The 26,722-nt window shown below is 41.7% G+C and overlaps 1 protein-coding gene across 1 annotated transcript in view; it reads right to left on the minus strand.

Moving 5' to 3' along the window:
* Positions 1-1,922: 1,922 nt before the first annotated feature.
* Positions 1,923-26,722, minus strand: part of adamtsl4 (ADAMTS-like 4) — a 55,985-nt gene continuing 31,185 nt past the window's right edge. Inside the window, exons 5-17 of the mRNA XM_046044954.1 lie at positions 22,662-22,764; positions 12,283-12,422; positions 11,695-11,899; positions 11,066-11,250; positions 10,006-10,171; positions 9,204-9,461; positions 8,886-9,015; positions 7,347-7,551; positions 6,518-6,691; positions 6,247-6,426; positions 5,730-5,909; positions 4,555-4,702; positions 1,923-4,464 (exon numbers count right to left, since the gene is read on the minus strand). Of these exons, the coding sequence (XP_045900910.1) occupies positions 4,334-4,464; positions 4,555-4,702; positions 5,730-5,909; positions 6,247-6,426; positions 6,518-6,691; positions 7,347-7,551; positions 8,886-9,015; positions 9,204-9,461; positions 10,006-10,171; positions 11,066-11,250; positions 11,695-11,899; positions 12,283-12,422; positions 22,662-22,764 (2,205 nt within the window). The 3' untranslated portion in view covers positions 1,923-4,333. The remainder of the gene's footprint in view (positions 4,465-4,554; positions 4,703-5,729; positions 5,910-6,246; positions 6,427-6,517; positions 6,692-7,346; positions 7,552-8,885; positions 9,016-9,203; positions 9,462-10,005; positions 10,172-11,065; positions 11,251-11,694; positions 11,900-12,282; positions 12,423-22,661; positions 22,765-26,722) is intronic.

A 26,722-nucleotide genomic window follows, 5' to 3' on the forward strand; every position in this document is an offset into this window, starting at 1 on the left:
ATTTTACATCAACAAAGCGATGTTTTAGGCTCTAAAACCCTTTTTTGCGGTTGAGACTTTGTGGACGGTGCCTGGGCTCCGCCGTACGCGGAGCCGCCTATTGTTCTAGCCGCGAGCCCTGGCCTTGGTGCTGAAACCTCTTGAAGTGAAGCCGAAGCGCGCTGCCGATGACGTGCACGCAGTCACGACTACTACAGCTGTTCACGCCCGAACCCGAAATCACACCCACTCAGAGTAAAATGTGTGACAGAGAGAAGGCGAGATAGCTCGGGGTTGGAGTTGGCCTACTTTACAGCCTGTACTTTGGAAAACCGGCCACTCGGCTATTTCACTTAGATATGTAAAAACAGACAACCTCCTGTGTTACTGCCAAACAAACCAACAGCAAGATGACACTTTTTTAACTTATCTTTATAGTGTGTGTGTGTGTGTGTGTGTGTGTGTGTGTGTGTGTGTGTGTGTGTGTGCCCGAGAGTGCTGGAACGAGAGAGGTTGAGTGAAAAGAAAGACTCATAGGGTTCATGGTAATTTACTCCAAAAGGTCACCATCTGCCTGCCTTGCCTCGCGGCCTCTGTGAGCCAACAGCCCCCCCACATTCATCCACCATATAGGCTACACCCCACCCACCCACATACACGCACTTGCATGTATATCACCACACTAGGGGCTTTCTTACAAACCCAGCACCGGCAGAGGAGGCACGCAACGGGACTGTTAAGCCTCTTTGCACGACAAAGAAGCACCGGCTACAACGCACGCAAGTGCAAGGGAAGGGATGCTGAGAAGGGAACACTTAAAACTTTAATGCTACACCTCTAGGCAAAAGTTTCAAAAACCTATATTTTGCTTGTTTGAAAGCAGGAGCAAACAAATTAAAGATTCAGCAGTTAATTTTTAATAAAACTTAAAAAAAAAACAACAACAAACATTATATTTCAATCTCACTGGTCTGGACCTTTACATGAAGATACTCCCATTGCCCTAAAGACATTATACCAAACAGGTGCAATATCTCAGAAACTTATGGAAACACCTTAGAAATCCTACAGGGTATTCATGAAGGACACATAGGACACTCTATTTACAGGAAATTTGAGGGTATTTAGGAACCCACAGGGAGTTTATGCAAATGTGACTACTTTCAGGGGAAATGATAAACTGACATAGTACACTAAAACCACTGATTCTCTTACTAAATTAGTATTTCCTCACCAGAATTATATTCTGTGATAAGGCTTTAAAACAGCAATAAGACCTTGTTGCTAGAAAATAACAGAAAATTTAATTATTGGCCCTGTCACTTGATCCCCTGGCATCCAACCACGCCACTCTCAGGCCTTTTACAGGCTACTTTATACAAACTTCTAGTATAACAAACTCTTTAAACTTTCAAACTCTTCTTCTCTGCTTTCACAGTATCTGACCTTTCTAACCTTGGCAAATAATGCTAGTTCGTAGCCTATAATCTGCATGATGAAATTGATTTGAAAATACTGCCTTCCTTTTAAACACCACATTCTGTATCAAAAATGCTTCATGAAGGACTTTGTTTATTCATGTAACTCATGTCTGATCAATAAGGCCTATGCTGTATGTGAATGTTGTCAAAAATATTTGTGGTGCCATTTGGACAGGATCACTCTTGAAAAACAGGTAATGCATCTCAAGAGACTTCGTGGTCAAAAAATGAAATACATTAATTAATTAAAATATCATTTGGATGATCAAGTCAAGCTTGTAAGCATAACTTTGCTCAGTCAATATTTCAACCACGTTTTATTTAAAAACACACAAACAAGCTGCTTTTTTGGGCACGAAATTTTCTGTTCTTTTATGTGTGAGACTCAACGGCGCCATCGTTTGGAGTACACTGGCTATATCACCCTTTTTCACTAGACAAAAAGCCATGAAGACACACCACTTCTCTGTTGTTTAAAATTTTATTTAAAATGAAGCTTTGAGATAATAATTTTCCACACTGTTTTTTGCATGATAAAAAAAATCTTGTGTATCTGTAATAACAATCTCATAAACTCTGCTACTGCTTCTTAAAACAAAAAATAAATTACACGTTCTTTAGGCAATAGATAAATTACTATCCTTTTTTGTTTTTATATAAAAAGTAATTTTTTTTTACTACGGGGGATTCGAGACAAGAATGACACATTCAAAGCCACAAGAGCAAAACACACAACCATACACACACAAACATCCAAAACTCACAAGCACAATAGTCACTGCTTCTCTTGTCGAATGCAAAATATAATAGTTATATGACAGATGTGAATAAATGCAGTCTACAACAACGCTTCTGATAAATCTATTCAGTTATAAAACATAAGCGCCTACTGTGTTCAAAGAAAATATAGACATTACAACATATCTGACAAATATACAGACTCCTCATCTTAGAGTGGGCAGGGTGTATTAAGTGAAAAAGAGTAAAGTAAAAACAGTAATATGAGAAAGACAAAAAAAAGCGTAACGAGTACTTACAAACATATACAGAGGTTGATTGCATTTGATCCATATAATAAGCTACCTTATTAACAGACTGTTAACAGACAGAAGTTTCCTAACTCTGACTTCACCTACTCTCATAGGACAGATTCATCATCCTCGCCCAAGTAGGTGATGATGGATGCAAATATAAGATATATTGAGATGAGGTGAGAAAACAGGAAACATGTTCTTTTAATACCTCGGCACTGTCATCATGGTGCCGTGATTACTAACATGTAAAAACTAGCTGGTGAATCATTTTACATCTCCAGATCTGTGCGTCACCAGGTTCATGGTTAAAAGAGATATTCTATATTTTTTTTTATTGTCAACAAATCACATGAAAAGACCAAATCCAGCAGCGGAGTGAAGCTAACATGTACTAGCTGAGTATCCAAAGCCTCATATAGCTTATTTCTCTATGCTATAAACAGACCTCCATTGTTTAAAAAATATATATATTAAAAACACATAAATGAGTGACATGTTCCTTCATTAAAATGAAAATGGGTACTGTAGTTTATTTTGAGTCAATCCTACTTACACCGTTCTTGTGTCATAAATCCTCACTAATGTGTGTTAATGTGTTTGTCCGTGGCTAAAAAAAATAGGCCCTAACAAATGCCTACTTTCTCTTGTTTCAGTGACATTTGCTAAAAACTACAGTGCAAAAAAAGAAACTATATATTTATTAGCCATTTTTAAAGATTTACATCATCAGTCAAAAAGACCTGGGGTCGGAGACTTTGGTTGGGAAATTAGAAATGTGTGATTTCTGACTTCCCAAACAATATGTTGACAAGAAGAAAAGCATAGAATACCGTTAGTCTTATCACTCGTTAATTTCTTCATGTATGTTATTCAGAGAGCAGCATTGTCTTTAGTTTAGTAAAAACATAATTGCAACTATGAATCTTCACACCTTAGCTGTGGACAACTCCTTTACATGTATATTCTACATGTATATGTAATTGACATGAATAAGCTTAAGGACTGTACAGACTCTGTGCTGCTGGTTTATCATCCATGTCTAATATCCTTCTTTTAGAATCTCACCTCCTCCTGCTATGATATATTTGGTCACTTATTGCCATGGTCACCCCACTACTTTGGTTCATCTGTCCAAATACTGAACTGAACAATAAGAAGACACTTCAGGAAATATTTTTGGCAAACAGAAACAGACATATGATATGTAAATGAAATCCTTCTAGCTTCGTTTGGGGGGTAGCCACTGTACACTGCAGTGGGGGACATCTGTAGTGTACAGAAACACATTAGATCTATTCCAGTAGATCTTCAACATACATATTACTACAGTATACAGTTTATCTAGCACACATGGTAATTTGTTCAGCAATGTTTCTTTACATAATTAGTGGTATGCATGTTTGATTGCATCTATTTTAAGGTCCTGTAGATTAGAAAGAATCTTAAGAAAAGGCTACATCTGCTGTTGAAAAACAGCTGTGTCCCCAGTGAGCACCTTCCATTGCTATCTCTCCGCCACAGAAAAGGGCTGAAATCACAGCAAATGCATCATTATGCATTAGCCCTGTGTGACACTTTAAGAACCTGTTGCACAAACGCACATAGTAAACTGGTGTAAGCACAGTGGAATATGTAGTAGCATACAGAGAACTGGAAAAAGGAACCGGCTGCTTTCACAGTGTTTTACCTGAAGAACCAGGAGAAAATAGCTAAATGTTATATGACGGCCATCACAGGGATTATGTCTACTCTGGGCATTTTTACCGACTTGTCATTTCAGGGACCCTTTTGACCTAATCCTTGACTTCTTGCACACCTGGGCCGTCAGTGATTGGCAGGTCAGTGCCTCTTGGCACGCTGAGCACTCTGGGTACACGAGGCACAGCAGGCGGTCTTGTAGTAGGAGTAGACACAGAGCCTGGCCTGAACCACCATCACACAGTTGTGACGTCTGTCCCGGCAGTTTTCATCTGTGTACAGAGAGGAGAACAGAGAGGTTGGTAGGGAGGACAACCAACACACACATATCTACACTGTCACACTGTCACACACAAACCCACCTGAGACTTGTGGGCTGCAGGGTATTGTGTTGCAGATTTGCTCCTGTTCAGGTTTGGAGCTTGAATCACAATCATGGCTGTGCTTTTTGTCTTGTGTTAGACACCGCACCTCCCTCATTTTTAAGCCTTTTCCACAGGAACGTGAGCACTGAGAACAGTTACAGTAAATAGTATTGATTACAAATAAAATATCATTTCATTTTCACATCACTGCATTTTAATCAAGATACTTGAACAAGTTGTTTTCCACCAGATAAAACACTCTTCTAAATGATATTTTAGAGCAATTACAATCAGGTTTCAGAGCACAGAGAATGTTCTTACAAAGATAGCGATCTGAGACTTAGTGCTGATACCAGTAAGGTTTCGGGCTGGTCTTGAAAACTGGGTTGGCCTCTCTGGCTGTGTTCTAAATGGGCGCCGAAGATACATTGCAGGGAAAAGCATTTTATGCTTGTCTTGGCGTGTCAAAGGAACATGACATAATCTCTGGCATTGCACAAAGGATCTGCCTTGCCCCTCTGTTGTTCTCACTATACATCCTTCTTCTATGTGAAATCATCATGAAGCGTCCATAGCTACGCTGATGACACATAATTGTACATATATGTTGAGCCAAATGGTGCAATGCACGTTTTACTGGTCTTCCTAAAATGTCCAATGAGAGGCTGCAACCAGATCTTTGCTGCTAGACTGCTAACAACGCATCACTGCAGTCTTAGCTGCACTGCACTGGCTTCCTGTAGCTTCTAGAATTGATTTTAAAGTCCTTCTATTTGTATACACAGCTCTCAGCGCCTGAGGACCAACCTACATCACAGAAGTTGGAGATGCAGCTCCAAACAGTGAGGCAGGCTGTTGAAATTTTTTAATGCTACTTAAAAATAAATCTCTTTAAGTAGCCTTGTTCTAGGACCACTTCTTACAATGTGCGTGCTTCACATAGAGTCCCATATGGCCTTTGAATGTCTTTTTTGATCTTTTAAATGGATTGCTTTCTCTGCAATACCAGCACTTTATCTTTACCTGCTTTTTTTCAACTTAATTTGTTACCTGTTTTTATTCCTTTATAAATGTAAAGCATGTTCTGGATGAAATAAAGTGTATTATTATTATTTTTTTCTCTTTCCAACATTTCATTCTCATATCCTGCTCCCTTTCCCCATGTCTCTCACCGCGCTCCACTCTGTTGTGAACCACTGTGGCTGACACTCTCCCATCTCACACTCCTGGACCGCAGCAGGCTTGTCCAGGTGAGAACACTCACTGGCTGGTGTGACAATAAAATCATTCCCGATCTTCTGGACACAAATGATGTCTCGTCGTTGAGTTCCATTGCCACATAGGATATTACACTGGAAAAAGAAAACAAGTAGTACTTAATCTATCACTGCAATATGAATACTCTTTCACTCCAAAACAAATAAAGATGCAAGATGACACAGGAGACTACATAATGTCAATAAAAATAGCTAGAGTTGTAGATACTAAAAGAAAAACTTGAATTTCTGAACACTCAGCACTAACGTTATTGAAAATGCAACATTTTGGTCATGAACTTTTGTCAGGCATCAAACTCACAATATGAAAAAACATTACATTCACATTTTAAAATGTCTATATAGTCAAATCTAACCTCCATTCGTCTCTGTATTTCCTTCATTCTTTATTTCTTTATTCCCTCAATCCTACCTGTGTCCAGGGGCTGCTGTACCACATAGTTGTTGGCACACAGGGACCCCCGTTGCAGGCCTTCATGTCTGCTGGTTTATCCCCAACACAGTCCCCTCCTCCTCCGCCCTCTCTGATCCCTCCTCGAGTCAGACACACCACCTCTCTCCTCTGCACCCCAGGGCCACACTGTGCTGAACACTGAGGGACAAAGTGGAAGATCATGTTGAGGATTAGCTGTTAAGTGCAGTGAATGTTTCTTCCTTCGCTTCTGTGTATGTGCATTACTCACTGTGTTGGACCAGTCAGTGAAGTACCAGTTGGTTACACAGGGCCCCATATTGCACTCCTCACTTCCTTGTGGGCGAGCCCTGGAGTTGCACTCCTTGTCGTTCACGATGCTGCCTTGATCGCTGACGCAGCGCACACTCCTTGTCCTCCTGCCAATGCCACAGTCGACTGAGCACTATGACAAATGGAAAGGAGAAAAACCAGAATAAGTACAAACAGATACACAATACTATTTGACAAAGAAGGTTTATTATTAATCAATTTATTTCTTCCCAAAGGGCACAGCAGTAAAACAGAAACACAAGATAAGCACATAAATCAATCATATAAATACAAAATAGAAATGAGTTACAATTAAAAAAAAAGTTTATATCATGAATGAAAATTTAAAATCATATGTAAGATCAATTATCATGTAAAACTATAAACAGCTGTTGGCTGGAAATTTCTTATGATTGACATCTATTTAAACTCTTTACCATTCTTCAATCAAAATGTGTAACTGATTAAATGAAAAACTCAACTTAAATGATTTGTTGCAAACAAACCCATGGCAAAGTGTGTATTAAAATAGTTGTACACTAACCTAATGAAGGGATTTTAAAATTTATGACAGACACACTGTGCCATAATTTGAAAGTAACCTGCCAAAATGGAGCTACATGCACACAAACACAAGCTTATTTTAACCCAACTCTACACACTCTCTCTCTTTCAGTCTGTATTATGCTTGCAGAATCTGTGATACTTTACTCTGCCTCTTTTATTCTTTACCATGTACGCTGAGCCATTATGCTTGTCCCAGTCTCATATTGGTGTTGTTGACCTACCATGCCCCAGTCGGAGCTGACCTCCCAATGGGAGCAGAGGCGGAGCTCACATGCCTGTGTGGACTCGGGTGGGGTCAGGTTGGCACAGCGCTGCGGGTGGACCATGGTGGAGCGGTTTCCAAAGCTCTGCCTGCACTGGAGCTGCCTCTGTTGCACCCCAGGGCCACAGGACACACTGCACTCTGACCACGAACTGGCCTCCCAGCTGAGAGACAGGAGAGAGAGAGGGACATTTTTTTCAAACCACACTGGCAGATTTTAGGGCTGGGCACGTTAACATGTTATTATCGCGTTAACGCATTAATTAATTTACCCCGCCAATTATTTTATCGCACGTTAACACAGTTTTTATTATTATTATTTTGAAAGTCCGTTGCTCACTGGCTCTGAATACACATAAAGTCAAACCACGGGTCACAGGAGGGGTAGGATGTTGATCAGCCTGCAAATCACCCACCCAAACAAGCAGTGGAGGGAGGCTTCGGCAGACTATGCTAGATGCACCGCGTGGGAGAAGTAGATAAACAAAAGCATGACAAGCAATCAAATGCCATAGCGATGCCACTGCATGCTGATTAGTATTGGGGAAGATGCCGGTCTTAGGAACGTTCTTAAAATCACAATGTAGTCGCGTGGCCACGCGGGGTTGCTCTGCACTCTGGTGATCAGACAGCGCTCCACGAGGAAACCGCAGGCACTCTATGGATAGTAACCATGGCAACGGGTTATGTGCGCTACACAGCTGTAGCCTATTTAACTTAAGTTAAAATTTTACAGAACTTTCCCACATAGGCCTTCATCTAGTTTTGCGGGAATGTTCTGCCACGCAAATTCCCTCCTGTTGATGTCCTATTTAGCAAACAGTAATAGATTCTGGAAACTCACAAACAGCGAGGATCAGTCTCTCTTCCAAGGTTATGTGCGCTGCGTCATGTACAAAAAGTTCAAGACAATTCACTTCGGCAGCAGGCGGGTGTGTGCCTGAGGCGACCACTTCACCTCACTATTACAGGGACGCTTGCTACTGAACATAGACTGTTTATGCTGCTCCCTGATAAAAGAAATATGTTTCTGCTGATACTTCTTCAGAAAAACATGAAAACAGATTTATATATGTTAACCTGTTGCTCAGAAGGTCCGCCTCTTATGATGTTATGATCGTGACTCAGGACTCTAAATTGTTTTAACAAGCTAGATAAAAGGTAATGCCCTGGCAGTGGCAAATAGCTTTGGTTTCATATTTGAATTTGATTACATTAATGTTTAAGTTGAGATAAAGAAATATTTTTGCTACTGTGTAAAGGGAATACTGCTGGTAAAAAAGCCCCTTAAATATGCAATTAATCACGATTAATATGCCATTAGTCACTATGACTTTAAGGACTTAAAGTACAGACAAAAAATGACTTTTGGGATTTTGCAGTGTGGTTTTTGTGCAGTGAGGTATCAGCTGTGAAAAATGCATGGAAAGCTGAAGTTTTGGAATTGAATCTAAATCTATATAATGCATATTTCTTCAAGGTAACTGTATTTTCTCACAATGGTGGACAGGGATGTGTGTTACAAGGCTCCTCCTCAGGGACAAGTTTGGCTGCAGAGTCACATCTCCTCTCCGGGACTTCCTCGTCTGTATGGCGGTCTATACACAGAATGACTCTGTGCTGAGAACCTACAGCGAGAGGGAGATTGATAGATAAATGAGAAAGGCATCAGTTCCATGTTATTGTACTTGCACCTACCAACCAGAGGAGGGAGGCGTCACATCATCCAGAGTAAGTAAGTATAATATTGTGTACAAAGCAATTAATTTAAAAATGGAATAGATATGAAGATCTACAAGGCTCATCAGAATCAAACCTTTGCCACAGGAAGCAGAGCACTCAGTGAGTTGGCCTCTCCTCCACACAAATGGTGGCTGAGTGTCCAGCGGCAGGTCAGTGCGCGGGGGGATCCGAGCATTCCTATTGGGTGCAGATCCTCGAGGACGTGACCTCTCCGGTGTCCACCGGTCTGAGGAGTGAGGAGAAAACACAGAGGAGGAGGAAGAGGGGAAAGAAGGGATCGAAACTGGAGGAGGAGCAGGGGGAGGGTCTTCTACTGACACGGTGAGAGGACCTAGGAGGGAATAAAAAAATAGGTGGACATAAAGACAAATTAGAAAGACATAGCAAAGGTGGGAGAGAGGGGCAAAGATTGGGAAACAGACATGGGGAGGAGGAGACGAGCGATAAAGAGGGAGGAAAGAGGCGAAACGCAAATGTTGAAATATTGAGGAAGGCAGTAAGTCAGAGGCTAATGATGTCATGATGAGGTCAGGGTGTCATGACAGCGAACATGTGGACCAGAGAGCCTCACACACAAACACATAAACACACACGTACAATAATCCCTCCCAATTGGCCCACAACCACAACCCATCCTAATCCATAAACACGTCAGTCATTCTCCAAGGACATGGGTTGCAGTGGTGTTTCCTTGAGTAATATGGAAAGAATGAATCTTGATTTAGGGTTCAATTCTGCCACTGACACGATTCAACTATGTGCTGTACATGACTGTTGAGAACCCTGTGTCTCTTTGCTACTGTTTGAGACACGCAGAGAACATGGCTGGCAGACAGAAGAGGGACAATCAGAAAGTTTATGTGTGATGGACGTACTGCGAAGTGGAGCCCTCCCTGGCTCTCGCTCCCTCAGCCGATCCCTGGGTGCCTCTCTGGGTGTCTCCCTCTCTCTCTCTGTCAGCCTCTCCCTCTCTACCTCCTTCTTCTCCACCGGGACATAAAACTCATAGTCGATGCCTGGGTTGTCCTTGTGAAAAATTATCTGGAGAGCAAAACAGACAGAACTAGAGGTGAAAAGAAGCCAATGACAGGAAGCTCCCTAAAACCGCTTTGCAGATCTCCAGTGGCATACTGCTGTGATAGTAAGATTATGTAATGTAATTGAATGATGGCGAGAGCCAGAAACATATCTAAGTACTAAGTAAACAATGGGTGTAGCTAGGGGTGTAACTTGTGCTATACAGACATAAACCCTAATCATCACATGCCGAGCCGGGTAAGCTGAAATGTCCTACAACAGCCAGTGAACAACCGAAAAACACTTTATCATTTTGTCCCACCAGGGGGAAAGTGCTACAGAGAGCAGACTTGTCTTTCTATTTTTCATCCATCCATCAATTTCTTTTCCTTCGTGTACTGAGCAGAACAGCCTCACAGTGCTACTGGCGTGGTTATAGACGTTTAGTCTTTTTATATCTTATTCCAAAATCCTATTAAGCCTTAAAAATGCAGGTGATTCCAGAGGAGATCAAACTTTGGCTTTGGTGGATGCTTGTTATTTTTACCCCCTCCTTCCCTGTAGCTACTGGATGTAAAGCTGCAGGTGACTCTCGTTCTTTAATAAGATCTTAGCCTGAGGTTAGAGTTGTTATTATTAAGCCCTGGATAGATGTGGCTCAGGCTAAGCTTCAGTACAGCTGACTTTATCGTGCCATAATGCAAAAATAATGCTGCCTATCTGGAGGATCTTGACACAGAGCAGGAGAGCATAGCCTCAGGCTTACGACAATGTTACAGAGATGTGAAATAATCGGTGTATAAACATTTGTCTATGTGTGTTTGTGTGATTCTTATCATTAACTTAATTTTTGCCATACTCTGGTTCATGTTTGCTTACAGGGTTAAAATAAATGCCTTCCTGTGGTCCAGTGCTTACATATAGCTGTAGCTGTGTGGTGGTGGGTCCTGGAGCCCAGAGGGACTCGCCTCTCTCTTCCTCCCCCTCTGCCTGTGCTCTAGGTCGGGTGTAGGTGAAGGTAGTCCCTCCTGCCTGGTACTCCCCTGGAGGGTCCACAGCCCACCGCCCATTCACAACTGAAGACCCAGTGCCACTCCTCATAGCTGGAGAAATAGAGGTTGGGGTGGAGTGTCAGAAGGGCAGACAGGAGGAATTGAGTAATACTTTACTCAAGGTTTCTTTTCTTGGTTTGACCTTGTGTAGTCTACATAGTGGTGAGCACTAGTACAGCCCCATGAGCTCAGAACACTCTCAGAGAGACAAACACAGACTTTGGAGTGCTCTCATTACCAAACAGGGGGCTGGCAAGACAAACACTCACACATACACGTACACAATTCACTATTTCCTTGTGGGCTCTAACAATACTGGCTTTATCTGCTTGGAGTTTACAGTCTTAGTCCAAGCCAGCACACACGTGCTCATGGGCTAAATCACATTCCCACATACAATTCCCTCGCCAGCGTCTCCCATTTACTGGAGCTGCAAACAGTATTATTTAAGAAATGTGAGTGTGCATAATTTTGTTTGTGTCTGTTAGGTCCTACCCAGGTAATTAGGGCTGGCTCGTCTCTCCGTGATGTTAATGAATGTAGCTCCCGGTGGGACATCCAGGATCTTGTGGTAACCGAGGGGAACCGTGACGTTTTGGAAGCTTCCCGTCACCTTTCGACAGGAGGTGTCTCGGCCACCACATACTCCACACTTGTCAATCACAGAGCCGGAGCCCAGTACCCCATCGCAACCCTCGGTCTGGCAGGAGAACAAGGTAAAAAGATGTAAGTTATGGGTCAGAAAGTGAGGGGGAAAGTTAGTTTTTATTTTACCATTGTCTGTGCAAATTGGTAACTGTTACTCGCTAGCTTCCTACCACAAACAGAAGGGTGGAATAAGATCAGAAAGCGAGAGTGCAAATGAGAGAATAAAGGAAAAGATACAGAGACAAGAAGCCCAGAGTAGAGTAATAAAAAAAGATTGGAAACACTCTGAATCTGAATGCCAGGATTAAATCAACCTCCAGACATGAGACTAAGAGAGTCCGGATCTGGACTTTGTCAACCCCGGCTAGAATGGAGGGACTGATTCAGTCAATTGAAGCTAAAATCTCACACTCATGCACAATTAAATGCACTCACCAGACATCGTCCTTCAACACACATGTCGTTTGAGCTGGTGTTGAAGCAGGGGGTCCCGTCTCGGACACGCTCGGCCTGACGAACATAGAAACGATAGCCGGCAGGTCTGCAGGTCAGCTCGCACTGCTTGTCCGCACCAACTGCAACATTGACAGGATAGGGGGATCATTTCACAACGTATATGTTGGTCTTAAGTGTGTGTGGATGTGTGAGATCTCCTGTATGATTGTGTGTTTCTGTCTGCGTCTGCCTGGCGTGGAGAAAATGCAGCTGTGTGATGAACATCTTTCCATGTGGTCAGGAAACTGAGGCCAGATCATATAACCCCTGACTGTCAGACAGCAACAGAGTGATTAGCTATTTCCCCTGCTGCTCGCTCGTACAAGTGCACTCACTGCTGCACTTTCCCAGGAGATCCATACCCAGAAGAGAGAGGTGTAAACATAAGCCTGAGGAAGGTTTGATTTATGGGAGGAACCCAACGGGCGCATACAGCAGGGAGACACTTTGGAAGAGAGAACAGATGGGAAGAATCAGAGAAAGGGAAGATGGCTTCAAGGTAAAAGAGGAAATTTAAGTCCCTTAGTACCGAGAGAATAGGCAGACAAATAGACGAGTGGAGAATACAGAATACCTCACAAGGGAATAGGGGTGGGGCAAAAGCAAAACGTGCAGTAAGTAAGAAGACTATGTCTATGTGGTGAAGTACAAAAAGCAGGTTTAAAGGAATAGTCCCACATCTTGGGAAATATGCTTATTTGCTTTCTTTTTTATGAGAAGATATCAATCAGATGTCTGTAACAGTTATATCATGGCCTCTGAAACCACAAATTGTCATTTTACACATTTGTTTATATAAGGATTTACATTTGGCGGCCAAAACTAAATAATGAATTTGACAAATGGGACAAAACAATCATAGAATGTTTTCATACCGAGTTCTGTAAGAGCATCCTGCAGGTGCAGAGAAAAACACCAAATAACCTGTGCAGAGGAGAGCTCGGCCAATACCCCCTCTTACTAAAAATACAGAAAAGATCAATTAAATTTTACAATCACTTAAAATCAGTTAACCCCCAGACATACCATCACAAAGCCCTAACATACCAGGAGCCGAAACCAGAGAAGAGTCCCCTCAGCCAGCTGGTCCTGAGGCTCTCTGCAGTAATAAGTCCACAACAACCTCAGGACAGCAACACCAACTCAAGCAGACCAAACCAAATTATCAACAAGCAGAAAGAAAAATATATTGAATACTGGAAAGAAACGACCAAAACACAAAGTAAATTACAATGTTATCTGACCCTAAAAAGAGAATTCACACTGGCAAATTACCTGAGCACAATAAAATGTCCTAAACTAAGAAAAATGTTAACAACATACAGACTGAGTGAACACAGCCTGGCCATAGAAAAGGGTCGCCACAGACAGAGCTGGCTACCACAAAAGGAGAGACTCTGCTCCCAGTGTGACACAGGACAGGTTCAGACAGAGCTGCACTTTCTAACCTCATGCCCTAAATATAAAACACTAAGACAAAAACACTTTGCAAACATTTCCCAAATATACCCCGAATTCAAATTTATATCAGACACTCCCCTATTTACTGGGAGAAATGCCCAAATGTCAAATAATTAAAATATGTCTCCTCATGCCATGAAGTGAGGACAACCAGTGGAGACTGATAAATAATTGTACAAATTTTCAAATTATTATTATTTTCATTGCTTGATATTTTAGTAATTGTTTTGTTTTTACATTTGATACTGATTTCTTTCTTTTTTTAAAATTATTATTATTATTATTATTTTATCAATTAATAATACACACACACGTTTACGGTATTATCTATTTATTTTAATGTTTAATATAGGCTTTTTTTTAACACACACACACACACACACACACACACACACACACTTACTGTTTTATTTATTTATTTTATTTTTAATATATTTTTATTTTTTTAACACACACACACACACACACACACACACACACGCTTACTGTTTTATGAAATGTATGGGGTTGATTGTTCTTCTGTAGTTTGTATGATGCTTTGCAATACTGTTGCACACATTCATGCCAATAAAGCTAATTTGAATTGAATTTACCAAAAAAGATACACAATGTTTTATTTAGTCAAGTGTTAGTAGGTGTGTTTTTGAAGAGGTTAGCTGTTTCCCTCTTTTTCCAGTGTCTATGCTAAGCTAGGCTAACCATGGCTTACCTCCAGCTCTGTACTTTACAGTTTGTATAGAAAAGAATCACCCCCCTGTAAAATAATCACATTTTGTTGCTCTGCAGCCTGAAATGAAAACGGACAGACACAGTTTTTGTTTCATTCAGCTGTATTTACAATTTATGACATCCAAGTGAAAGATATAATACCAACTTGTCAGAAAAAAAATTACAAATTAAAAAACAATCACTCAGATGGAAAAAGAATCACCCCCCTCCTAAAAATGACTTGTAAACCTAACCAGGTGTAGTTAATCACCTTCTCAATAGCACACAAAGCCAACTGACTTTCAACTGTGATCAGCTGTGGTCATTTTGATTAGCTCAGCATGAAACAAGCTTTTCCTGAAGCATTTCAGTCCTTGGTAGTGCAACTGAAGACAACAATCAACAATGGGTGGCAAGGCATTGTCAAAAGATCTCTGGGATAAAGTTGTGGACAGGCAACAGTCAGGAGATGGATACAAAAAAAATTCAAAGGCTTTATCAGTGCCTAGAAGCACAGTGAAGTCTATTATTAAGAAGTGGAAGGTATTTGGTACAACACAGACCCTCCCTGGGTCAGGACGTCGCTCCAAACTGGATGAAAGAGCCAGGAGGAAACTGGTCAGAGAGGCTAGCAAGAGGCCTACAGCAACTCTGAAGCAGTTGCAGGAATTCATGACAAAGTATGCATGTGACAACAATATCACAAATTCTCCACAAATGTGGCTTCTATGGGAGGGTTGCAAGAAAAAAGCCACTCCTCAAGAAAGGCCACATGCAGTCACGACTGAGCTTTGCCAAAACGCACCTTGAATATTCTAAGGCCACGTGGAAAAAGGTGTTATGGTCAGATGAGACTAAAATTTTATTGTTTGGCCTCAACGCCAAACGATATGTCTGCCAAAAATCCAATACAGCTCACCATCCACATAACACCATTCCTACAGTAAAGCATGGAGGTGGTAATATCATGTTATGGAGTTGTTTCTCTGCAGCTGGGACTGTCACTTGTCAGGATAGAAGGAAAAATGGATGGGGCAAAATACTGTCAAATTCTTGAGGAAAATCTGCTGCTCTCTGCCAGAAAGTTGTCAATGGAAAGAAGATTTACCTTCCAACATGACAATGACCCAAAGCACACAGCAAAACTGACCACACAGTGGTTGAAGGAGAAAAAGGTGAATGTTCTTGCATGGCCTAGTCAGAGCCCAGACTTAAACCCCACTGGAAATCTGTGGAATGACTTGAAGACAGCAGTCCACAAACGGTCACCATCAAATTTAACTGAAATTGAGCAGTTCTGCAAAGAAGAGTGGTCAAATATTGCTACGTCAAGATGTGCAAAGTTAGTAGAGACATATCCCAACAGACTAAAGGCTGTAATTAAAGCAAAAGGTGGTTCAACAAAATACTGAAACAAGGGGGTGATCCTTTTTCCAACTCAGTGGTTATGTTTTTCTATTTTTTTATGACATGTTGGTGTTATATCTTTCACTTGGATGTTATAAGTTGCACTGAGTAAATACAGCTGAATGAAACAAAAACTGTGTCTGTCTTCATTTCAGGCTGCAAAGCAACAAAATGTGATTATTTTACAGGAGGGTGATTCTTTTCTATACCCACTGTAATTGTGCAAATTTTACAAATGAAATACAGTTTACACGTCTTAGGGAGTTCTCAAATAAGTTGTATAAAGCCTTTTGTGGCTCCAGAGGGAGCTGTGTGAAGTCTGAGAAAATGCTTCAAGTGATGTCACTTGAGTCAGCGACGGTTTGGGGCTGGAGACTACAAATTTGTAAATGAAAACAATCTTGGGATGTGGAGATGAAAGAAGTGAGTTTACCAGAGCTCTGTAGCCAGCTCCTCATCTCTGCTTGACGCTAGTGACTCGAGGATACATTAGCCGCTGCTAGCTAGCATATCCGAATCTCTGAGCAAACTGTCAGTGGTCAAGTTGCATTGTAGGTAATGTAGGCACCAGGTTTTGACAAGAAAGAAGAATGCGTGGAATATAAAAGATGATGAAGCTCTGATTCTGCAGCAGCAATTTTTATACTGTCCATCGTGAGCCTGATATTGTCAGAAAAGAATTGCTAAATCAGTGGAGTAATGTTACTCTTTCAACATACAGACATGAGATGATCTTCTTGACTCATTCTAGGAAAGAAAGCTAATAAGCGTATCTCCCAAAATGGTGAACTATTCCTTTAAAAAAAGAAAGAAAGTGATAGGGGAATGGAGATAAAGACAGAAGAAAGGAGGAATGAGCGGCTCCACGGTTAGTTACTGCTCCTTGAGGTTAAAGATCGGGGCTGTAACGGTGGTTAAAGGCCTCAGGCAGAGCTATAGACATGAGCGCATTGCATGAGTAAGGGTTTAAAGATTTAGTTGCAGGACTTCTGGGGTTATAAGGACAAATTCTGTTTTTTTGACTGTGGTGTCATATTTCTCTGCCAAATTATGATGAAACTGAACCCTCTATTGAATTCTATATAAATATAAACAGCATTGCAGCCTGCCAAAAGTGGTCAAAAACCATTGTGCTATTATTTTGTCCTTGAGTTTGAAAAATAGCAGTTTCTCTCCAAAAGCCCTTCTTCTGTGAAATATTTTTGACATTTTAAAGCAATCAAACTGTGGTTCTTATATTACACCAATGTCACTTAAATTCCATGTAACACTCACGCTTGTTTCACCATGGGATGATTTCCTCTTCCAGATCAAAAAGCCATCAACAGCTAGTAACCATCTTCAAAGTCAAGAGTTTCACAGGAGATAGCCGAGAACAAAGGTCTGAAAGGCCCAAAGGTCACCTTGTGCGTGGTAGTGAACTCACAGGAACACCATATGCTTACACAAAGTCTCTGAAGTACAACAATGGTTTGCCAGGTATAAGTAGAACACAAGACATTAATGAAAAATAGCAAACCTCTAGACAGAAGAGAAGGATTAGTAAAACCAGACTGTTAAGATGCCATTTCATTGTTTTGTTGGTTTCCATTTCAGCAGGACACCACACAAATAGAAGGATAGGGTGCAAAGGATGCTTGCAGAATTTCAGTGGGAGGGCAGTGACTCAAGCAGTACCCTAATGACAAGAATGTGTTCTACTGTAGGCTTTCTTTAGAAGATTTCCAAAACACATGAGCCGTGTTGTGAGTGTTAAGAAAAAAACCCATCTAAACTGGGACTGAGACATTGTGTACAGGTTTGTGCCTTTCGTGTTAGAAATCCTGATCCATGGTTGTTTGCCTGACCAAATATATTAAGGACATCACAGTGTATGTCATCTCACTAGGTGGCCAGTGAGTGAGAGTGAGGCTAGTGGTCAGGAAGTCACACACAGGAAGCAATTGACCCAGAATAGATGTTTATCTTTTCACAACTCTGAAGGACAATTAAGATATCTTATTATAAGATAACGCATAACTAGGTGCATCACTTTGCTTATAAATATACTCTGAAAATGTAGTGGTGGTCCTTCAGCATCGGTAAACATCCGCTCCACGATACTTTAGAGTTTAGGGAGCAGTGACAGATTACAGCAGACTTTTGAGAATATATTTTGTTCTGGAACAATTAATGAAACCTGTGAATGTTTCTTAAATATAGCGTGAGAGAGAGATAGAGCATATAAAGTTCTCCACTAACATACAACAATGTGTTTATGTGGAAACTATGGTGCCAACAAGAGAAAGAAGGGCTTTTTTATTGTCTCTTTAAACAATGTGGGACAAAAACTGCTTTCAAACAGTAGTCAATACATGTCATAAAATAATTAAATAAATAAATAGAAGCCATAAATACATGTAATATACAGTAAATGTTATTATAATAAAGTTGCCATGAGATATAAAGCACCATCAGTCCTCTATTAAAGTATGTGTGCAACAGCAACTAGGCCTAAAGCTTGTTTAAACACATGAATGTAAAGTCCATGACTGCCATACAAACCAACCAAAACCTCTTTCTCCACTTATTTGGGGCTACCATTATTTTGCCACTGTCTGATAACTGCAGAGAGACAGTACATATTTAGAAAGGGAGGCAGCGTTCCCACCCTCTCTCTCTCCACGCTGGTTCTCTCTTTCCGTCTGTCATAGTTATCTTTGAGAGATTAGACTGGAGACAGTGATAGAAAAGAGAGGGGGAGCTAAAAGTGGGAGACGTGTTGCCACTCATGTACTCTCTGCCTCTCTCTCTGCATGCTTCCTCCCCATCTCCCTCATTCTCCATCACCTCTTCTTCCTGCCCTGAAGTCAAGTGCGAGCCCTCTCCTAGCCGCCTTTAACATTTCTAACTGTTTTTGGTGTTTATCTTTCTTTTCTTTTTTCTAGCTACATCTCTCTGCTTCTGTTTCCCTCTTTGCCTCGATCTCTGGCCTCTCTTTCTCTTCCACTGTCTCTCTCGCCGTCTCTCCCTCTCTGAGCTTAGTGTTCAGACAGTGGAATATATGTTGTCTAAATATACTTCCCCACTATCTCTCTGTCTAAACAAACTCCAACAGGGAGAGAGAAAGAGAGAGGCAGTGGGACAGGAAGAGGGGATGCTGGGTGCTCAGTGAGGGGATGAGGCCTGAAAAAAAGGGAATATTCAAGTAAAACAACACCTGCACGTGCAGCGATTATAAAACTGGAGAGGTACCGCCATCCAGAGCTGAACTGGTGGGGGGAAAACATTACCACTAAAGTCAATCAGAACTATCACTTCTGTGGTTTATAATGGTAGTGGCAGCTTTACAGTTTATGCTTCCAGTTCCAAACCATAGGCCACAACACTTTGCACTACATACATAACAGGGCTGTCACCATGGAGGCAAAAAAATCACACACTAAGCAGCAAGAGCTGACTGCACGGTTCAACATAAATACTATAAATATATGCAGCGCCACAGAGAGTCCTAAACAGATGAATGCAGCTGGAGAGAAATGACCAATACAGCATTTTGATGTCCAAACACACACACTCCTCGCTGCATACAGTACGTTAATGGGAGGTTGGATATGAAGGTTTGGGTGGTAGCCAATGGGATCAGACTGGAGTAAACAGTGCGATACAGTTTACTTAGCAGAGTGGAAAAGGATCATCTCAAGCGCAGATTGAGTGTGTCTGACCCAGCTGGCGTCATGTGCAAATACTTTTGACACATACAGTACTGTCTCTACCCCCATCAGAGTCGTATACCACAGCCTCTAATAAATGTGACATCTGCCATTTGGTGGCTTTTTCTATCCTAAGAATCCTCACAGTAATATGTCTCTCTCATGCCAGAACTATTTACCCCCCCCTATCAGAGACTGTCCTCTGTTTTTCATCCCCTCCTCTCCTCTTCTCAGTAGATCTTAAGGACACAGTGCTCTGAAACAAGGAAAAAAGGAGCAGAGGGCAAGGACGCATAGTAGATAGAGAAAATTTGAAGAAGATCAGGATAAAAACAGTAATCTCACTCTTTCTCCTCACAAACACACAGAGATGGGAGGGGGCGGTGGTTGAAAGGAAAGCTCCTGTGTGTTTATGTAGACAGTTTGACTCCAGCTTATACCCCAACGCTGACTCCTGGTACAGATGTACAGCATATGATCTACCTGAATCCTCAAAACTGGCCTGAGGCTGCTCTAAAAATACCCAGAAATATCAGCACAGCCTTAAAGGTGTTCTCCCTAGATGTTGTGTGATCTTGAGCAAGGCGGGGAATCTAGCAGCAGAGCACCCACCTTTAACCTTCTACACTAGTAATGGAAATAAGATATGTAATCCATCCATTATCTATAAACGCTTATCCTTTGCAGGGTCACGGAATGGCCAGCTCAAACTGGCTGAGAGGCGGAGTACGCCCAGGGCAAGTCCCCAGTTTTTGTTGACAGGGCTAACACACAGAACTATTCACACTCACATTCATATATACAGGCAACTAAGAATTTACAATTCTTTGTCTAACAGCAGAGAGTTTACCATATTGTTATGGACAGCTGTCTCTTTAATATATCTGGGTGTATTGTTCCATCAATGAGAAGGGCTACTGTATTTCAATATTGGATTATAGTTTAATTTTGTTTATTATTATAAAATTTTGGACACTATTTTATATACTGGATTTCGCAAAAAGAGACATGCCCATCAGCTTACTTTATCCAAAAACAAAAACTAAAGTTTATTGTTAGATTTTGGAGAAATCACTAAATATATTACTGCAATACAGTATTACATACACCATCATTTTATCAATGTTGTTCACACCTTCCTGCATGTCTTTAGATGTTCACAAGGAAATCCATGCAAGCACGTGGAAAATATGCACACTCCACACAGAAAGGCCCAAAGCAGATTAGTGGAATCAAATCTAGGAGTACTGCACCAATATGCCGCCCCAATCTATGTTATGTGATAACATAAAAATATCGAAATTGCTAAATGTAGCATGACACAGCACAAAAACGCTAAGGGTTAATGTAACTTTTTCCCCCAGAGTTTAAAATTGTGTTGTGTGATTAGAAAAAATCCATAGAAATAAGTTACTCTAAAGCAGCATTCATGGGTTTTTGTTGTTATGGTGAACTTGTTGGCAACTATTTACATATCCAGAAGTCACAGTGCAACACCAGCATTTATTTGCGCTTGCGTTTCTAGCCAACCATAGAATAAGTTCAATATTCACTCTCATTTTAGCTCTGTTTTGCTCAACACCAGGAAATATTTGGCTCTTTAGCTGCTAGATGTCCCACTTTCTTCACCAGCTACTTGCTGACTGTATCTGTCTGGTGACAGTGAGAATAGTAAAGTTGTGGGCCATAAAACCAAAACAAACAAATAAACAAAAAAGATGATGCTAAAATGCTCCATAGAGAAAAGGGGCCTTTCACATTAGATATAGTCTTTTTGATTAATTTTTAATATAAAAATATTGCTCAGTGCAGCTTTAACTTCAGGGTTTTTATCCTTTGTCATTCTTCACAACATCTTATTTGTGTTACTTGAGTTTTTAGTATTTTGTATTTTGTAAGTGTGTTATGTGGGTACTGTTTTAAGATGGAAGACAGAGATCCAGTTTGTTTGGCTCTAAGCTCTCTCTCAATGTGTGTGTGTGTGTGTGTGTGTGTTGAGCCAGCTGATACAGTTATCACAAGAGCATAGACAGACAGATTCACAAACATACATGCACAAACATTTTTCCACATATTATCTCAGATCCATTAAGCCATTCATCTCCAGTATAAGCACACTTGCCAATACACTCATACTGTAAACACACACAGACTTGTACACATATATTAGTCTAATAAAAAATACTGTTCATAACATCTTACAGCTGTGTTTCTCTCCTCTCTCTCTTTTTCCAACCTCCATTCTCTCACTCCCAAAAGCTCTGTTTGTATTATTCTCTCTTTCCACTCTCTCTATCAAATTCCTCAAATATCTGTTTAGTGTTTTCTCTCTTCCTCTTTCTTTCCCTCCAGCAGTGGAAAACAAAGACAAATAGACACAATCTCCTCCGCGCTGAACTATTGTACACTTAACAAGAAAGTAAACAAACACACGCAGCTACACACGGACACACACACATTAAGTGCGGAGAGACACACACACACACAGACACACACAGACACACACACACACACACACAGGCCACGTTGTCTTGTATTTGCTCCCAGTGGTCATGTGACAAAACACTTGCATCCCATCACCTCTCACCTACCCCTTTCTCTTTCCTTCTCTCTTTCTTTATCTCACTCAGTAGGAATCTGTGTGCTTAGTCAGAGCTGGGAGGAGAAGCTTGGCAGGAGAGGAAGGGGGGTGGTGGACAAATGAGAGGAAAAAGAGAGGACGGAGAGTGTTTTGTGCAAAGAATAAAAGCAGATTGAGTTCCAGTCATTCTCTTTTCCCCTCGACTCTCACCACCCTCGACGCTACATGTAATGTAGGCCTGCTCCAATGAGAAAAGGGATTGTGGTGGGTTGGGCATGCAGTGGAGGCCTGCCAACACACACTAATACCAGAGCAACACTTAACTCCCTTAAACACACATTTTACTGACGCTTTTTCTCCGCCCCCCCTTCCTCTCCTAGCGTTTATTTCACACTATAAGCCTATTATCACATTGAAGCTCTGTGCGGCTAAACCCTAAACTACCGTGTGTGTGTTAACTCAGTCCTCACCCTCGGTGAAAGGTTCCCAGTTGTAGAGGCGACCCATGAACTCCTGGGTGTTAAAGGCTGCACACTGCTCTGCTCTGGAGTCCAAAGCACCTCCTCCACACACCTGTAGGACAGAAACACAGAGAGAGAAAAGTTTAAAACATAGTACCACACATTGAACTAATATGAAGTCACCCAGCTATTAAACAGACAGTTGTTTCTCTCCCAGACCCTGGAGAAGTAAGGGTGGAGTGGCTGTTGAGAGTAAAAGGCAAGGAAAACAGCTAATAAAGAAGTGGAGAATAATCTTGAGATCATAGAGGTAAACATGCCATACTTTAATATACACACACACACAAAGTTGTTCTCCATGCTGCTCTTGGCAGTCAGCGAGTGTATTAGAACCATATGGAAATAATAGATTTTTGGAAGCGGCCGCTCACATAAATCCACCGTGGCTTTCAGTGCATGACCGCAGAATGTGAGTGACTGTGTGAGCACGTATGTGTGCGTGTGTGCATGAGCACGTGTCCAGCTTGCGCTCGTTCAAGCAGAGTCCTTATGGAGCCGTACAGTGGAAAGAGTTTTAGCATACCTGTACTTAAACAACAGCTGAAGCATCAGGCAGACACGATTCTGCTGGTTTATATACCGTATTGATCATAACTCGCTGAGCTTTGCCCCAGTCCTTTGGGACACACAAGGAAACACAAACGCACACCGTAAAATTTTGAGGTACTTTTGAGTATTTCCATTTATACTGTTAGAGGTGCTGGTAGCTGGATTTTGTTACTTAAGCTATGCTAACTGGCTGCTAGCAGTAGCTTCATATTCGATGGACAGATGAGAATGGCGCATAAGCATATTTTTCAAAGTGTCAAACCTTTAAGCACATTTTTCTGATTATACTTATTTGATTTATCTTATGTAACTTTGTGAATGCAGGACCTTTAAAGTATTATTATAAATTTGTACTTTTACTTGAGTAAAGGATCTGAATGTCTTCCACCACCACACACACACACACACACTCCGCTTCATCAGGTATCATTACTCTGGGAAGCCACAACCATCCTGTCTGGTCAGAAACCCAATGAGTTTACAGCCCTGTTATACAGCTGGCTCAAACACACACATACACACATACCCTTACATGCCGCACACAGCTATCAGATTTCTTTGCAACTCTAAATTCTGTCAGCTCCACAATCTTGTCGTCTTTCACTCCACTCTTTCTTTGATTCGCGTCCTCTTTTCTTTTTTCTCCTGAATCTCGCTTCACTCACACAGCTGTCACAAACAGCTGGGAAGTTCATACTCACTCATCCAGGGAGACAAGAACAAGGGAGCAGTCAGGTTTACACACATACACACACATGCACGCACAGATTCAACATTTCCCATGTGAACAAGCCTCTGTGACAAAGTGTAACTAAAACGACTCTCATGGCTAAACCGTCAAAGCATGCACTGAATTTCACACTTTCATTGTGTTGTGTGTGTGAGAGAGAAAGAATCCATGTGGCTGTCATGTCACAAGGCACACATACTGTAAGGATCATCTGTTGTTTCTGTTTGGGTTTAGTGTGAATCCAGCTCATGAAACTTTATGTGGTACATTACACCACAGTTTCACACAGCCTATTTTTGTGTTATTTATGGGCGATATGGTATGGGTCTGGTTTAAGCCTCTTATATGAGAGTGTGTTTGGGCTACATCATGTGAATACGTGAGTGTATGTGGGCGCTTGAAGGTCAGTGTACATACGGGACCTGATGTTTTCAAGCAACCCTATAAATCTGCCCGCGCGTGTGTGTGTGTGTGTGTGTGTGTGTGTGTGTGTGAGAAATGTGGTAGGTAATGGTTGTAAATATTTCTGTCGGACATAAACATGTTGGGCTCTATTTCAAACTGGATAGTTTCTGTGTATCTGTATCCGTAAGACCATAAGCAGAGAAGTGGACAATGACCACAAACACACACACACAAAGAGGATGCATGTGCAGCTATAGAATGCTACAGTTCAGTAAAATAGAGCTTCCATAAAAGCGAAAAAGGGAATGTAAAACGAGAGAATGCAAGAAAAAGTGTGTGTGCGTTAATGCATTGGTGATTGTATGAGTGCCACAGGGGGAGTGGATTCTCCTCCTACAAGAGTTTAGGGTGTGTAAAAACATCAGGAGGCTAATGGAGGAAGGAGGGAGGGGAGGTGAGAGTAAAAGCAGAAGAGGGAAGACGTGTACAAGTGTTTCATGGTTCTGGAGGAGAAACTGTGTGTTATTGTAAAGACTGGTATACTTTGGTGTTCCCTCATTTACGGTGAGTGCAGGGTTTGGGGGGTCTCCCCATAACCGCCAACAGGGCGAGCGTGAACAGAAGGTGAGGGGAGGGGAGAAAGGGAGAGAGTGGCAGTTATTGAATGGGAAAGGAGGCGAGAGAAAAGAGAGCGATGGCTTTTACAGAAACAAAATACTTAGAGAAGGGGGTGAGAGAGAAAGGCAGCGAGGATGGGTCTGGACCTGTGGATGAAATCAAAACACTGAAACCACAAGTGCACTCCAAACAGAGTCAAAACCACTCAGTCACTTAGCAACATTCAAAAATATCTTTTTAAATGTTAAAAAAAGAGTTTAGCTCAGTTTACCTGTGCATCAACTAACTAAGTAGGCCTAACACTGGAAGATTTCTAAGAACGTTAAATATCTCTTTATATCACTTTTTAGATTATTTTTCAGCCTATTGCCTTTGTTTTTCAGTGCCACAAGAGATACAGGAAATGAGGGAAGAGAAGAGAATTTGATGTGCAACAAAGGCCCTTTCCAGAATCGAACCATTGACGTTGCGGTTATGGTATGCATCTTACTGACTGATTTGTAGCCATTACACTTAATACCAAAATCTGTGAAGTAGCCTACTGGATGAAGGCATCACATGTCTAGTCATATTTATAAACTTGTTTACGTATTATTTCTTGGTGCCTGATTTAAATCAAGGAACCTAAACCTAAAATAGTTTTATCATTTAACATTTGAGAACTTCAGCGTCATTCATGTTTAAATGACACAGTCAACCACAGGATCCTGCTATCTGGTCTCTCAGCAATGGGCATCTCGAGTAAAGCACTCCTGTGGTTCGAATCCTACCTCTCGGGGCGTTCCTACAATGTTCTGTGGCAAGGACAATTATCCTCCTCCCACTGCCTCTCCACAGGGGTACCCCAAGGCTCAGTGCTTGGGCCCCTTCTCTTCTCAATTTACACCACCTCACTGGGGCCGATCATTTGCTCGCACGGCTTCCCTTACCACTGCTACGCAGACGACACGCAACTCTACCTATCCTTCCCGCCATGCGATCCCACTGTCTCGGCGCGGATCACGGACTGTCTATCAGACATATCTGCATGGATGAAGGCTTGCCACCTTCAACTAAACCTCTCTAAGACTGAACTCTTGGTCATTCCAGCCAAGCAATCTATCCACCATAACATCAAACTATAAATTGATTCCGCAACCATCACTCCAACCAAGGTGGTGAGAAACTTGGGTGTCATGATTGATGACCAGTCCTTTTCAGACCATGTTGCTACTGTCTCTCGGTCATGCCGCTTTTCTCTATACAACATAAGGAAAATCAGGCCCTACCTCACTCAGTATGCCACCCAGCTTCTGGTACAGGCAATGGTTATCTCTCGCATCAACTATTGCAATGCCCTCCTATCAGGTCTCCCAGCTTGTGCGGTGAAACCCTTACAAATGGTTCAGAACGCAGCAGCGCGTCTGGTTTTTTATCAGCCCAAAAGGACTCATGTCACTCCATTACTCAGTGACCTCCACTGGCTCCCCGTGGCCTCCAGAATCAAATTCAAGTCACTAATGCTTGCATACAGAGTGACTACTGGGTCTGAACCCATCTACTTAAACTCCATAATACAAACTTATGTTCCTTCTCGGCCGCTACGCTCCTCCAACGAACGCCGCCTGGCTCTGCCATCCCTTCACACAAAGCAATCCCAGTCCCGGCTATTCTCATCTGTGACACCACGATGGTGGAATGAGCTACCACACGCCATCAGAGCAGGGGC

The sequence above is a fragment of the Micropterus dolomieu genome, linkage group LG03, assembly GCF_021292245.1.
Source record: "Micropterus dolomieu isolate WLL.071019.BEF.003 ecotype Adirondacks linkage group LG03, ASM2129224v1, whole genome shotgun sequence".
Taxonomy (NCBI): domain Eukaryota; kingdom Metazoa; phylum Chordata; class Actinopteri; order Centrarchiformes; family Centrarchidae; genus Micropterus; species Micropterus dolomieu.